The 14,176-nt window shown below is 42.8% G+C and overlaps 1 protein-coding gene across 2 annotated transcripts in view; it reads right to left on the bottom strand.

Moving 5' to 3' along the window:
• The window catches only part of CRTAC1 (cartilage acidic protein 1), a 186,031-nt gene that overhangs the window by 141,132 nt on the left and 30,723 nt on the right, over positions 1–14,176 (bottom strand). For both annotated transcript variants that reach the window (XM_043984830.1, XM_043984828.1), the window contains exon 2: positions 8,222–8,421. In XM_043984830.1, the coding sequence (XP_043840765.1) occupies positions 8,222–8,421 (200 nt within the window). The remainder of the gene's footprint in view (positions 1–8,221; positions 8,422–14,176) is intronic.

Here is a 14,176-nt window from a genome sequence, read left to right as displayed (position 1 = left end):
AAATGAGGGGGTTGATTAGGTCAGGGCCGCTTAACTCGGAGTCCAAGGGGTATGTAGTGGATCTGTGAACTTGGATGGGGAAAAACCCTGCACCTTTTTTTTTTTTTTTGGTGAGGCATTTGGGGTTAAGTGACTTGCCCGGAGTCACACAGCTAGTAAGTGTCAAGTCTCTGAGGCCGGATTTGAACTCAGGTCCACCTGAATCCAGGGCCGGTGCTTTATCCACTGCGCCACCTAGCTGCCCCAACTGCACCTTTATTTTAAGAAACCTTTGGTTTCCTTTACAATCCTGTTATTCTTGGGGGGGTGGGGTCTAAAGGATTCACCAGACCATCAAAGGACACATTAAGGATAAAACCCCTTTGAACTAGATGGTCTCTCAAGTTTCTTCTGGCTGCAAAATTCTATCACATACTATTTCTGAAACACATTTTTGCAGATGAGATTTTAAAGAAAGCTACTCTGGTCCAAATGAACAAGTGAAAAGATTCAAATCCAGTTTAAGTGTCATAAGCCAGCTTTTAACATTATTTGCTTCTTCTGCAGAAGCAGAAATATTGTTTTTTTCTTTAGATTAATTCATTCTAAATAGGAATTGTTTGGGCATTGAAAAAGCAAGAAAAAACTCATCTTTCTTTTCCAGTTCATGGATAAGTAGAAAAAATAGGTTAAAGATTGAGCTAGCTACACAAACCAATATTTTAAATTTCTTATGTCAATGTGAACAAAATTAACATCTTCTAAAAACATACATTTCTGACAAAGTTAAAAACGACGCCTTCTTTTGTTCAAATCATTATATATCTCCATGATAGGGGGAAAAACATCCGGCATACATAAATGTTGCTTCACTTAAACAAATAAGAGACAGAGTAGGGTGTAGAGGGATGGGCCCTGAATTTGGAGCTGGAAGCCTTGCATTTACACCCTGGCATTGCTATTTACTAGCTAGCTGTGTGACATTGGGCAAGTCTTATCCTTGTGTGTCATAGTTTCATTATTTGGCAAGCAAGGAACTAGAACTAGGCGGGGTATGTGGGATCCAGCTCCAATAAGCTAGCAAGTGACTTTTAAATTTTCAGTGTCCTCATTTAGACCTTAGAAGCCACAAATCAGGGCTTGATTTATGGTTTTGTTGATTGTCTAGACTTAAGAAAGTGATGGGGAAAATGTTAATGATGCAGGTTAAAGTTAAAAGTGTGTACATTGAAAAAAAAGGGGGGGCAGCTAGGTGGCACAGTGGATAGAGCATGGGCCCTGGAGTCAGGAGTACCTGAGTTCAAATCCGGCCTCAGACACTTAACACTTACTAGCTGTGTGACCCTGGGCAAGTCACTTAACCCCAATTGCCTCACTAAAAAAAAAAAATTAAAAAAAAAAGTGTGTCCATTGCATGGTGTTTTTTCTTTTTTCTTTTGGAGAGCCTGTTGTTAAACATTTCCCAGCACACCCCTGACCTACATTCCCTTCTTGCTCTTATGAGAGTCTCATGTGAATGTTTTATTTCTAATGGGGGGAGATGTCCTTCCAGGGCAGTATAGCAAAAGCATTCTCCAAATATTCACAGTCTGTTGAATTGCAGAGGATTCACCTCACAAGAAACGGAGTGACTACTTCAAATCATATCTGACATATAAAACCAGGATCGATTTTCCAATGCGACTGTAAAATTAGGCAGGGAGCCTATCAAAAGGAGCTATTGTTTTAAAGACTGGCATTCCCCTTTAAAAAAAACCAACACTCCCTGAGCTATGAAGAAGATGTCACAGAACTTTAGAGCAGGAAAGCACCTTATAAAGACTGTCTAGCCCAATCTTTTCATTTTACAGATAAGGAAACTGAGGCCTGGAAAGATTAAAGGGAGTTGTCCAATAGGTGTTAAAACTTTATCAACAACCATGACCTTAATTCACTGAAGGGGATGTCACAAAGTGTCTATCAGGGGACTAACTAGTGATCTAAATACCTATTTAACCCTACAGCTAGTTTCAATTCAATTCAAGTATTTATTAACTGCTCAAGTCACTGGGGTACAGTGACCATTGTCATCGTCCTGCCCTCAAGAAACATATATTACATTATTATTTTGACGGGTGCTCCTATTGGTTGGCAGAAGATCACCTCAGACCTTTGGGAATAAAAAGGAAGAGGCAGCTTCTGCGAAGGACAAGAATGGCAAAACCAGATTTTTCTAGTCTAGGTGATATGAGTCCCTGGAGTGGGCACTTTTCCTAATGGGAGAAAGGGAAGCACCTGGCTTTCCAATTAACACACGGGGAGCCAGGGAGCAAAATCTCCAGTGACCAGGAGGCATGTGTGTCTCTCTCCAAAATATAAGCCCATGCTACTCCATGAAACGCATGGAAGAGACAATATGCCAAGAGAAATTTTGCACCTGCAGGTGAACAGATATGCAGTCAGCATGCATAGGCACTCTCCCAGCAGAGGCTCTGAAAGCTAAGCCCAGACCATCCCCGCCCCCCCCCCCCTGATGCTGATGTACACCCAAAGGCGGGGGGTGGGGGTGGGAACTCAGCACAAAAAAGAGTGGTCAGTTTCTGTTCCTCCCTTGAGTCAGACACACTGCACACTCCCTCCATCACAATTAACAGGAGAATCTGAAACACAACAAACTCACTGGCAACAGGCTCAAAATCAATGGCATCGATACCCAGAACTGAGATACCAAAAAAGCCTATTTGAAGAGCAAACACTCAGAGCAGCAGCCCTCTGCATACTGCAGAGAACAGATCACACAGCCTCCTAACAAAATCCACCACAAGGTCAATGGAGCCAAGATGAGTTGAAGTGCAGGTGCTTTCAAAAGGCCAAATATCTTGCTTCCAGTCTTTGTATAAACCCTCCACTTCATCAAATATAGGCTCAGCCATCAAACTGAGGAGGAACGGAGGATTTAGAGCCAGAAGGGTTCTTACAGAGGGACCTCGTCCAAGTCTGTCTTTTTACAGACAGGAAAACTGAGGCCAAAAGAGGTTAAAAGATTCGTCGATGATCTCAGTAAAAACCCAAAAAGGGATTAGACCCAGGTCTTTTGACTTCAAGTTTTCCCACACTACCATATTGCCTAAAGACATAAGACCCCTGAGAAACCCAAGTAAAAACAAGTCAATAATAAAAGAAGGAGGAGGAGGAGGAGGAGGAAATCTGAGAGATCATCTAGTCTAACCCTCATTTCACGAATGAACTTCCTCCTACAATAGCTTTGCTAAGTTACCATCTGTCCTCTACTTCATAACTTCTTTTTTCCCCCACATTTAATTAATTAATTAACTAACTAATTAATTAATTTTTTTTCAGGGCAATGAGGGTTGTCTTTTTTAATTTAAAATTTTTAAAAAATATTTTATTTTGTTTTATTGTAATGAGGATTAAGTGACTTCTTGCCCACTGTCACACAGCTAGTAAGTGTCAAGTGTCTGAGGCCAGATTTGAACTCAGGTACTCCTGAATCCAGGACTGGTGCTTTATCCATTGAATCAACTAGCTGCCCCCCATAACTTGATATTCTAAGTTTTATCTAGGTATCCAACTCTTGGTTGTCCAGCCTAAAGAAAGGGAAATGATGACAAATCATTCCTAACAGAAGATTCAACAGAAAAACATTTTGATAACACAAAAAGTTATTTTTATCTTTGGAGTTCATTTTTTGTCCTTAAATAAGCATGAGTGTGTCTAATGCTCTGGGAATTTACCACACTTCAAACCAGATAATGAAGCCACAATGAAAGCCAGACCCAGGAACTAGAAAGCTGCCTAGTTTGATCATCCTGAACTCTGATTAACTCCTTCCCTGCTCCCCATTCCTTTCTGGAGAGAGACAACATCACCTCTCAGATGAATGCCTGTGAACCTGAGCACCTCTAAAATTGATTCTTAGTGGCTTATACAGTCTTTTCTCGGGGAGAAAGGTGGGGCCAGGGTTAAGTATTTTTTGTTGAAAGTGTTTCAAGGAACTGAACCAAGAGCAGGAGAGATGAAATTCTGTTTCATATAGGATAATCCCAAGATGCTAATCAGAGAAAGAGATAATAAACACACACAAAATGGACTTCCAACTTTGTTATAGAGATAACCCACAAAATAGATAACACACAACAACCTGCTTCTCTACTGTTTAGGACATAGAAAAACTATTTCTTGAGCTTCTGGGAGAGAGAAAAAAATCTCCATTGAAAAGAGACGTATCATCTTGACATAAGGGAGAACCATCCAGTAAACAGTTGGTCAAACAAGGAAGGTGAGTTGGTCATGAAGCCAAAGTGAATATCTCAGTTGGACAGTACTATACCAATAATAAACTACTTGTTAAAGACCTGGAAGGTCTCTAGTTGATTGGTCAGATCCTCTGTAAAGGATTTTTAGGAGGATGTGGACACGAATTGGGTGGGATGAGGTAGTATGGATGGATTGCAATCTGCGTCTTTGGTGTACAAATTGATTAGGATTGGGCGGTATGGGGCAGCTAGGTGGCACAGTGGATAGAGCACTGGCCCTGGAGTCAGGAGTACCTGAGTTCAAATGCAGCCTCAGACACTTAACACTAGCTGTGTGACCCTGGGCAAGTCACTTAACCCCAATTGTCTCACAAAAAAAAAAAAAGGATTGGGTGGTATGCATGGCTTGCAATCTTCACCGTTGGGACCCAAATTGGGTGGGAAAAGGTGTTGTGAATGGGTTGCGGTCTTTGGTGGCAGTACTTTGATGTATTTTACGTTGATGAAATTAGAGAGCAATTGAAATATAAGAAGGGAAAAGGACAAAAATGAATCATTAGCATTTGCAAAGGAAAAAGAGTCAGTTTCTAGACATAACAAGAAATGCCTTCAAATCCAATGAATAAGAATCTGGAGGTAGTACATAGAAGAAGGAATGGATACTTGATATGCTCAAGTAAGAGTCTTGGCTGTACTGGCTTCAGTAAACTTGTGTACCTTGCTTGATGGTCAACCAATCACCTTTGAAATTTAAGGGACAGAAAGAATAAGAGGCCCTCAGCAAAAACTCCTCCCCAGAGAAAGGGAGGACAGGAGAAGGTCTTTGAAAGAGGACCTCCAGGTTTTTGGGTTTTTTTAATTCATGTTCTTTGTACCTGAAAGACGAGTTGTGAGAGGTGTAATATGGCCCGTGACTTTGCTATTTCGGTTTGCCTTTGAGGTAGCTGCCAAGGGGCTATAAATCAAAAGAGAAAAAAAGCAAGCAAGCAGCACCAGGCTGTCTTTGCTTCTTCCCTTGAAGCTTAGATAAAGTCTACTCAACTGTGCAAACCCCAGGCTCTCTCTATGAAATGCTGGGAAAGGGACTTCACTGGTCCCTGAAAACTGAATAGGGAAAAACTGAGATCAACTGAGTGGTCAGGACAGAAGAGCTAAGGAGCATTTCCCATGCTGGACAAGAGCTGGCTGATAGGCTGGGAGAGAAGTACCACTGCAGTCTGCAGTTAGACAAACTTTTCCGATAGAGGGAGGTCCCAAGAGCGTGGCAAGGTAGAAGCATTTATTTACTGTTTTAAAAATATTTTTTCCAAGCTTAGCATTCATTAAATAAAACTAGCATTTCCATGTACATAGTAGATGAGAGAGAGACACACACACACACAGAGAAATCAAATACAAAATAGCAAGCATCTATTATGTATAGCTTGCTTTTCTTTTAAGATAGTAATAGCACTTAGAGTTTTAAGAGTTGTATAATATAATATATGATATAAAAATTCTTTTATAGTACATATAATAACATATATTATTTCATTTGAGCCTCACAAGTAGTGCTAGTAAGGTGTATTATTATTCCCATTTTACAGATGAGGAAATGGAGACTGAGAGAGATTATGTGACTTATTCGGAGCAATGATCTGAAGCAGAATTTGAACTGAGGTCTTCTTTTTTTTGGGGGGGGGTGCTGAGGCAATTGGGTTAAGTGACTTGCCCAGGGTCACACAGCTAGTAAGTGGCAGTGTCTGAGGTCAGATCTGAACTCAGGTCCTCCTGGCTCCACTGTACCACCTAGCTACCCTGGAACTGAGGTCTTCTTGAACTCAAGTCCAGCACTGTATCTAATGCATCACCTAGTTGCCCACATAATACATCCAACATATAACTTTCAAAGTTGTCCCGTTTATCTGGGATTCTTTTTCTCCTCCTTTCTCTTCTCTTTTATACATTAAGATTTTTTTCAGTAACCCTATTTTATTTTCTTTTTTTGCTATCTTACTGTCATACACTTACTCTCCCTCCCTTCCCCCCTGCCCCCAACTAGAGCCATTTAAGGATTAGAAGGGATAGAGCCCCAGAGACAGCTGAGGGCCTTGCAGATGCAGCTCTCCCCTCTGGAGCTATTGCTCTGCCTTGTTCATCGACTCAGAAACTTTCTTTTTTAGTCTTCTGTCTCAGCTTTGGTGGCTCAAACCCTTTCTCACAGGAGTCAATTCCATTCAATAAACATTTATTAAATGACTATCAGGAACAAGGCACTGTGTGAGCTGCTGAGCCACATGGGCAGGAATAAAATCCCTGTCATTGAGAAGCCAATGCTCTACTGGGAGAGACAACGTGGAAAGAGTTAAATGGATACAAGCTAGTTGGAGAAGAGAGTGAGAGAGAGTGCACTAATGACTGGAGGGATCATGAAAGGCTTCCTGGAGGAGATGGCACCTGAAGTGAAGCTAAGCATTTTAAGAGGTAAATCTGAAGGCCTTTTCAGGTCTGAGGGACACTCTATGTAAAGGCAAACCGAGGTGAAGTGACTTGCCAGGGTCACACAGTTAGCAAGTGTCTGAGGCCAGATGATCGTAAATGAAGTCACTTCACCTCTATCTACCTCAGTTTCCTTAACTATAAAATGGGGGGTGGGAATTATAGCACCTCCCTCCCATGGTTGTTGTGAGGATCAAATGAGATAATATTTCCAACGTGCTTAGTACAGTGCTTGGGTATTTAATAAATATGAATTTCCTTCCTCTCCCCTTCTCTGCAGCTTCAAGCTTTGGAGAGTTGTCTGAGGGTACTAAAAAGTTAAGTAGCTTGCCCAGGGTCCACAGCTGGGTTGCCTCTGGGGAGGGACTTAAGCGCAGGTCTTCCTAACTCAGAGGCTGGGTCTCTGTCCATTGTACCACCTGTCGTGTGTGTGTGTGTGTGTGTGTGTGTGTGTGTGTGTGTGTGTGTGTGTACATACACACTTTCTTCCTCCTTCTCCCTCTCTCCCTCCCGCAAACCTCTGGATCTTTGATTTCACTTATTTGAATGCTTCTTAAAAAAATGCAAATGATAACTTGTCCATCCCTGCCCATTCTCTACAATTCTTTATCTGTGTCCAACCATATGCACACAGCTCACCAAACTGGCATTCTTAGCAACCTCTGCCTTCTTCTCTTTTATTCTGCCGCCATTATTGTAGAAGTAGGAGGCTCCCCTATGCATATTTGTACATATGTGTATATGTGAAAACATACATGCACAAGACTGCATCCATATACATGTACATACAAGAGCAGCATGTATGCATAGAAGACCTGACACTCTTCTCACCCATCCAGAATAAACACAATGGGATCTTTCTCCATGATGGGCATGGAGTCAAGAAAACTCATCTTCCTGAGTTCAAATCTGGCCTCAGACACTTACTGCCTTTGTGACCCTGGGCAAGGCACTGCGCCCTGCTTGGCTCAGTTTCCTCATCTGTCAAATGAACTAGAGAAAGAAATGGCAAACCACTCCAGTATCTTGACCAAGAAAACCCCAATGAGATTTCAAAGAGTCAAAAGTGACTGAATGACAACAACAATCTTCCTTGTGCCCAGTACAATTCCAGAAACCCCTAGAGGCTGGAAAGCCAGTATTAGTAAAGATAAAGTCACATAAGCTGCCCAGACAAAAAGGAAATGCCAGCAGCTCCCACACCCAGGGAGTCAGAGTAGAAAGAGGAGGGGGACAGCTAGGTAGCACAATGGATAAAGCACCAGCCCTGGATTCAGGAGGACCTGAGTTGAAATCCGGCCTCTGACACTTGCCACTTACTAGTTGTGTGACCCAGGGCAAGTCACTTAACCCTCATTGCCCCTCAAAAAACAAAAAAAAGAAATAGAAGAAGGCTCCCTGAGCCAGGGCACCAAAGTTTGCAGCCATGGCTACCTACAGTTATGCCTGCAAGAGGCAAATAGCAGATCCTCCGTAGGATGCCCAAAACAAAACAAACCAGTACCTACCCTGCCACCACAACCTCAAAGTCCCCATCATGGTCCACATCGGTGACGGCCACGCCATAGTTGAGCTGGGTGGGGTTGCTGTCGTAGTCGGGCGGCAGGACAGAGTTGGTGACTGCGGTGAACATGGGCTCGGCTCTCTGGGACCCCTCACTGGGAGGCAGGGACCACCCCAGCAGCAGCAGCAGCATCCTCAGCAGCATCTGAAAGCGAGGCCAACAAGCTTCAAAGGGAGGCCATTACTCTTGGGAGGGATGGGGGACCCAAGCAGGCCTGGGTTTTCCCATGTAAATAGTTGTGATTAAAACACAGCTGGCCACCATACAAGAAGCTTAATCAACAACCAGGACATTCAGATCCCAGCAATGAAAGGAAATGAAGGAAAATAGAAAATCACAAGGACAGAAATTGGAAGCTGGAAAGGACCTCTGAGGTCATCCTGTCCCGACCCTGCACTTTACAGAAGAGGAAACTGAGGTCCAGAGAGTTAAGTTACTTGACCAGGGTTACACAGAGCATGAATCTGAAGCCAGGTCCCCAGACTCCAAACCCAAGACTCTTCCCATAGCATGGAACCTGGAGGTTCAGGTCAAGGCAGCCAGAATCATTAGGGATCAGCAGTTGTGAAGGAGACTTCCTTAGATGGTATTTGTACCAACAATGAGGTGGCACAATAGATAGAGCACCAAGCCTGGACCCAGGAAGACCTGAGTTCAAATCTGGCCCCAGACTCTAGCTGTGTGATGGTGGGTAAGTCACATAAGCCTGTTGGTATCAGTTTCCTCATCTGTAAAATGTGCTGGAGAAGGAAACAGCAAAGCACTCCAGTATCTCTGCCAAGAAAATCTCAAATGGGGTCACAAAGAGTCGGACATATCTGAAAAAGACTGAACAGCAACATTCCAACAAGCAGCCAAGAAGGAATTTACTATTTGCTACCTCCCTGGGCCAACTTCCACCCCCTTCCCGGGGCCCTGCCTTTAAAGCCAGGAAACAAAGTCATTGCAGCCAGGGCAGACATTCCAGCAGAATCTAGCTGGCACTGCATCAGTCACTTGGAGAAATTAAACCATCTTATGCGTGTTTTATTATAAATTAATTATGTATAATACATTGTATAATTCATTATTATATCTCTAACATAACTCACAGTGTTGCCAAGCTGCCTGGGGCCATGGGAAGGGATGGCACACACCCAAGAGACAGATGCAGAAGGCCAAAGTAGGAACTCCCTCCCTCTCTACGCTAGAGCAAGGGAGACACTTAAGTTCCTATAGATAGCATCAACCTGACTATTCTGGTAGGCACAAGAAACCACCCTGAGAGGACTGAAGGCCCGGCTGGAACCCATCCCACAACTGCTGCCCGGACCGAATCCCCCGAAGGGGATGTCGCGGCTGCTCACTTCCAGAAGGCACCTCACCTCTCTTTGATGGAACAAATCCTGCTGGCATGTCAGAGCATTTGGGAGAAATCAGTCAGCAAGATCTGGGTCTGAGTGAGGCTGATGTCTTAATGAAGGGGAATACAAATGAAGAAGGTCCTCACGTGGGGAGGCAGACATACACATGCCTCTAACTAGGCAGGAGTCTTTGATAACCTGTGGAATAGCTAAGGACTACACTAGAGTAAGAAGAACAGGATCCCAATCCTGGATCAGGCACTTAATAGCTATGTGACCAGGGCAAGTCATAATAAGATCGCAGATTTACAGTTGGAATGGGCCATATGGTCCAGTCTCCTCATTTCTTTACATGAGGATTCAGAGACCCCTGGGAGCTTACTAACTTACCTAAAGCCACACAGGAAGTTAAGTGTCAGAGGTAAGATTTGAACCCAGGTCCTCTGACACTAGAGCCAGCCATCTTTCCACTATTGTTCATCCTTCATTTCCAAGAGGACTGATGATATCACAGGGCAATGTCTCAACTTGGGTGTGAATTGGATCTAAGTGAAGCAGAGCTGCACAAAGTCATCAGCCTCAACGTCTCTTCCAGAGTCATCGAAATCCAATGGCAAAGGACAGCTAGGCGGTGCAGTGAATAAAGCACCGGCCCTGGATTCAAGAGAACCTGAGTTCAAATCTGGCCTCAGACACTTGAAACTTACTAGCTGTGTGACCCTGGGCAAGTCACTTAACCCTCAATGCCCTATGGGAAAAAAGAAAGAAATCCAATGGCAGGACAAAAGTCAAGACGATTGGCGATCACCCAGATGCACATCATTTAACCTCTTTGAGGATCCCCATCCATAAAACGAGGTGGGTTGAAGTAGATAATAATAAGGACTAACACTGAGTATTGTGAGGTCTGTAAAGGACTTTATTCATTTCCATTCAATCCTCACAGCAACCCTGTGAGTTGATTCCAACAGATATCACCCCCATTTTACAGATGAGAAAATTGAGAGGTCTAGTGACCTGCCCATAGTCTCACTCATCCCTAAGGTTCTTCCTCGATCTAAATCCCATGATCATAAGAAAAGCCATCTCCCAAGGGGCAAAGCAAAGGCAGGGTTTTACCTCTCATGCCTCAGTCTCCTCATCTGTAAAATATAGGAGTCAGACTAACCTGACCTCTAAGGTCCCTTAAAGCTGTAACTCCTTGGGGCAGCTAGGTGGCACAGTGGATAGAGCACCGGCCCTGGAGTCAGGAGTACCTGAGTTCAAATCAGACACTTAACACTTACTAGCTGTGTGACCTTGGGCAAGTCACTTAACCCCAATTGCCTCACTAAAAAAAAAAAAAGCTGTAACTCCTTCAAACTTCAATTACTGGTCAGAAAATTGCTTCTAAGAAGACTCTTAGGAAAGAAGATTTTAATCTCATCTTCAAAAGGAAAGTAATGGATGTTCCACTGAGTGAGGTGCCCCAAATTACTAGGAAATCTATAAAGAATAACAGCTTCCACTTTGTTGCTTTAGGGGACCATAGAGTTGGTTTTAGAAGAGCTCTTAGAGGTCATCTAATTCAACTCTCTCTTTTTACAGATGAGGAAACTGAGGTCCCAAAACTAGAATAATGGTTGGAATTGGGCTTGGATTCAGTTAGAATATGGTTTGAATCCTCCCTGTGACACATATTATCTGTATGACTGTGGGAACATCCCATAACCTCTCTCAGACTCAGTCTCCTCATCTGTGAAATGGGCCTAACTCACAGGGTCGTTGTGAGGCTCACATTAGATAATGCATGCAAAGCAACTTGAAAATTTTAAAGTACTATATAAATCAGTAATGATGATGATGAGGAGGAGGAGGATATTGTCCAAAGTCACCCAGAGTCAGGATTTGAACCCAGCTCCTTATAATTCCAAATCCAGTATCTTTTTTCAATCTACCATAAAAGGATATGAAATAAACCTATTCAAGAACTTCACGGGGCAGCTAGGTGGCGCAGTGGATAGAGCACCGGCCCTGGAGTCAGGAGGACCTGAGTTCAAATCCGGCCTCAGACACTTGACACTTACTAGCTGTGTGACCCTGGGCAAGTCACTTAACCCCCATTGCCTGCAAAAAAAAAAAAAAAAAAAAAGAAGAACTTCACAACTCAGTGCTATTGCTATAGTTTTGTGACAGGTTGTATCTTTGAGTCTGTCTGTCCATTCAATGAATTTTCGACAACTGTTAAGATGGTCATATTATTATAGGATCGTTGATAGCAGGAAGAGGCCTCAGTGGTCTTCTGGTCCAATCCCCTCCCCTATTTTACAGAAGAGGAATCTAAGGCTTTGCTTTTCTACACTATGAAATGGACTGATTGATCCTTGCCACGCTATCCGGCTTTTAAAGGCTATGCCCCTTGTCATTCTCAGACTCAGATTGAACTTTTTCCCCCACTCTGTTCTCAACTTTTTGGAAAACTCTTCTTTCTTTGTTATGTTTTTTAAAGCATTACCTCATTTGATCTTTAAAACAAGCCTGGGAGATAGATGCTATTGTTATCCCCATTTCATAGATGATAAAACTGAGGCAGAAAAAGGTTAAGTGAACTGCCCAGAAGCTTATACTACCCAGGTCAAACTTGAACTCAAGTCTTCCTGACTTCATATCAGGCATTCTAGCCCCCTGGCATGTTTACTTGCTTCTTGAAGATGTTTCAACTCAGTTACACAGTTATTTCCTCACAGGTAACAAAGAAGTCATTGTTTGTATCCCAGAATAGAAGTGGCTACCCATTTTCTGCAATCCTTGATTAGCTTGATATTGCTAGGTAATGTAGTGGATAGAGTGCTGGACTTGGGAGTGAGGAAGACGTGAATTCTTACTAGTTGTGTGACCTTGGGGAAGTCATGTAACCTCTCCTCAGCCTCAGTTTCCTTCTCTCTAACATGGGTACAATAATAGCTACTATCTTTCAATTAAACACCATTGTAAGGATCAAGTGACATAACATATGTAAAGTGCTTTGCAAATCCGAAAGAACTATACAATTGCTAGCTATTATTATTAGGGAATGGATTATGTATTATCAGAATAAGTCGTTCTCAGTAGTCCCCTATTTTGCCTGAAATGGCCACATTTCTCTTTCTCTTTATGTGTTGTCCCTGCTCCATAGGAGAAGAGATGAGAGGGAAAGAAAACTCTTGTGCCAGAATGGTAGGGAAAATGGGGTACTACATGATCTACAGCTGGAAGACTGTGCTGGTGGCACCTTACACCATGCAGAATAGCTAGTGACAGGTGTACAGGATACAGGATGTGAAGGACAGCTATTTAAAAAGAAATAGATGGGGCAGCTAGGTGGTGCAGTGGATAGAGCACCAGCCCTGGAGTCAGGAGGACCTGAGTTCAAATCCGGTCTCAGAAACTTAACACTTACTAACTATGTGACCCTGGGCAAGTCACTTAACCCCAATTGCCTCACAAAAAAAAAAAAAGAAAGAAAGAAAGAAAGAAAGAAAGAAAGAAAGAAAGAAAGAAAGAAAGAAAGAAAGAAAGAAAGAAAGAAAGAAATAGATAATGGGAAGGGGACTGGTATGTCTTGGCTCTAAGCAGCCTAAACATGGTGGTAAGAAAGTGTTTGGTGAGAGTTCTCACAGTTATTATCTCCATCTTACAGACGAGAAGACCATGAGAGGGTGAGTTAGGAATATGAAGGCAAGGAAATCGGTTGAAGCTGGGAGCAGGGGTGCAGCTGTAGCAGATGGTGTCTGACCTTGGCAATTTCCCCTGCTTTATCATCACTATGGTGCATAAAATCATGAATGTCCATAGCAGTATGTAGGTTATACGTTGTTTAACAACCAGCTTTCCAAAAACATGGCACAGAATTTTAAGTTTAATCTTGATTATCATAAAGATGATTTATATAATGTTTATTTACCTAATGATAAAGATTACTAACATTTTTTTCTCCATTACTTTCTTAAGTTTAAACAATCAACGAAAGAACAAATCAAGCCCTGATTTGTAGCATTTGCCGATTTCCAAAGTGTAAATGATCACAGGGAAAATTTAACAACTGGCTCTTAGAAGCTGGTATGAGTTAGTTTTAGCACACCCCTGCTTGCATTACTCCTGTCTCCATAAGGTATGTGTCAGAACTGAGAAAGTAAGCCACGATGAAAGTTGTGCTCCAGATCCAGCCGAGGGCTGCCTGTCTCAATGGTACCAGCTGAGCTTACTCCTTAATGCTCATTCCCTAGAAAGGGGGCCCAGCAGCGGGCACTCCTTAACTATCAGGATTCCTTGCACTCTGGCCAAATGAGTCAGATGGAACATAAACAAGGGAACAGAGAAGAAGAGAAGGACAAAGTGACAAGGCAAGAAAGAAAAGGGAAGAACTGTCTTTACCAATCATTTTATTTGTCATTTCATCAGAAACTACTTCTTTAATCCAAAACGAAGTCATATTTACTGTATTTCTAGACTTACCCCCACCCCCCCAAAGTGAGGGTGGGGTCCTTGCTTAGGGAACAAGTGAAGGAAACGTAGGGAGTGACAGGTAGGTCCTATTC

This window comes from Dromiciops gliroides, chromosome 2 (assembly GCF_019393635.1).
Source record: "Dromiciops gliroides isolate mDroGli1 chromosome 2, mDroGli1.pri, whole genome shotgun sequence".
NCBI lineage: Eukaryota > Metazoa > Chordata > Mammalia > Microbiotheria > Microbiotheriidae > Dromiciops > Dromiciops gliroides.
The sequence above is the reverse complement of the archived record's forward strand: the minus strand, read 5'-3'. Positions and strand labels throughout refer to the sequence as shown.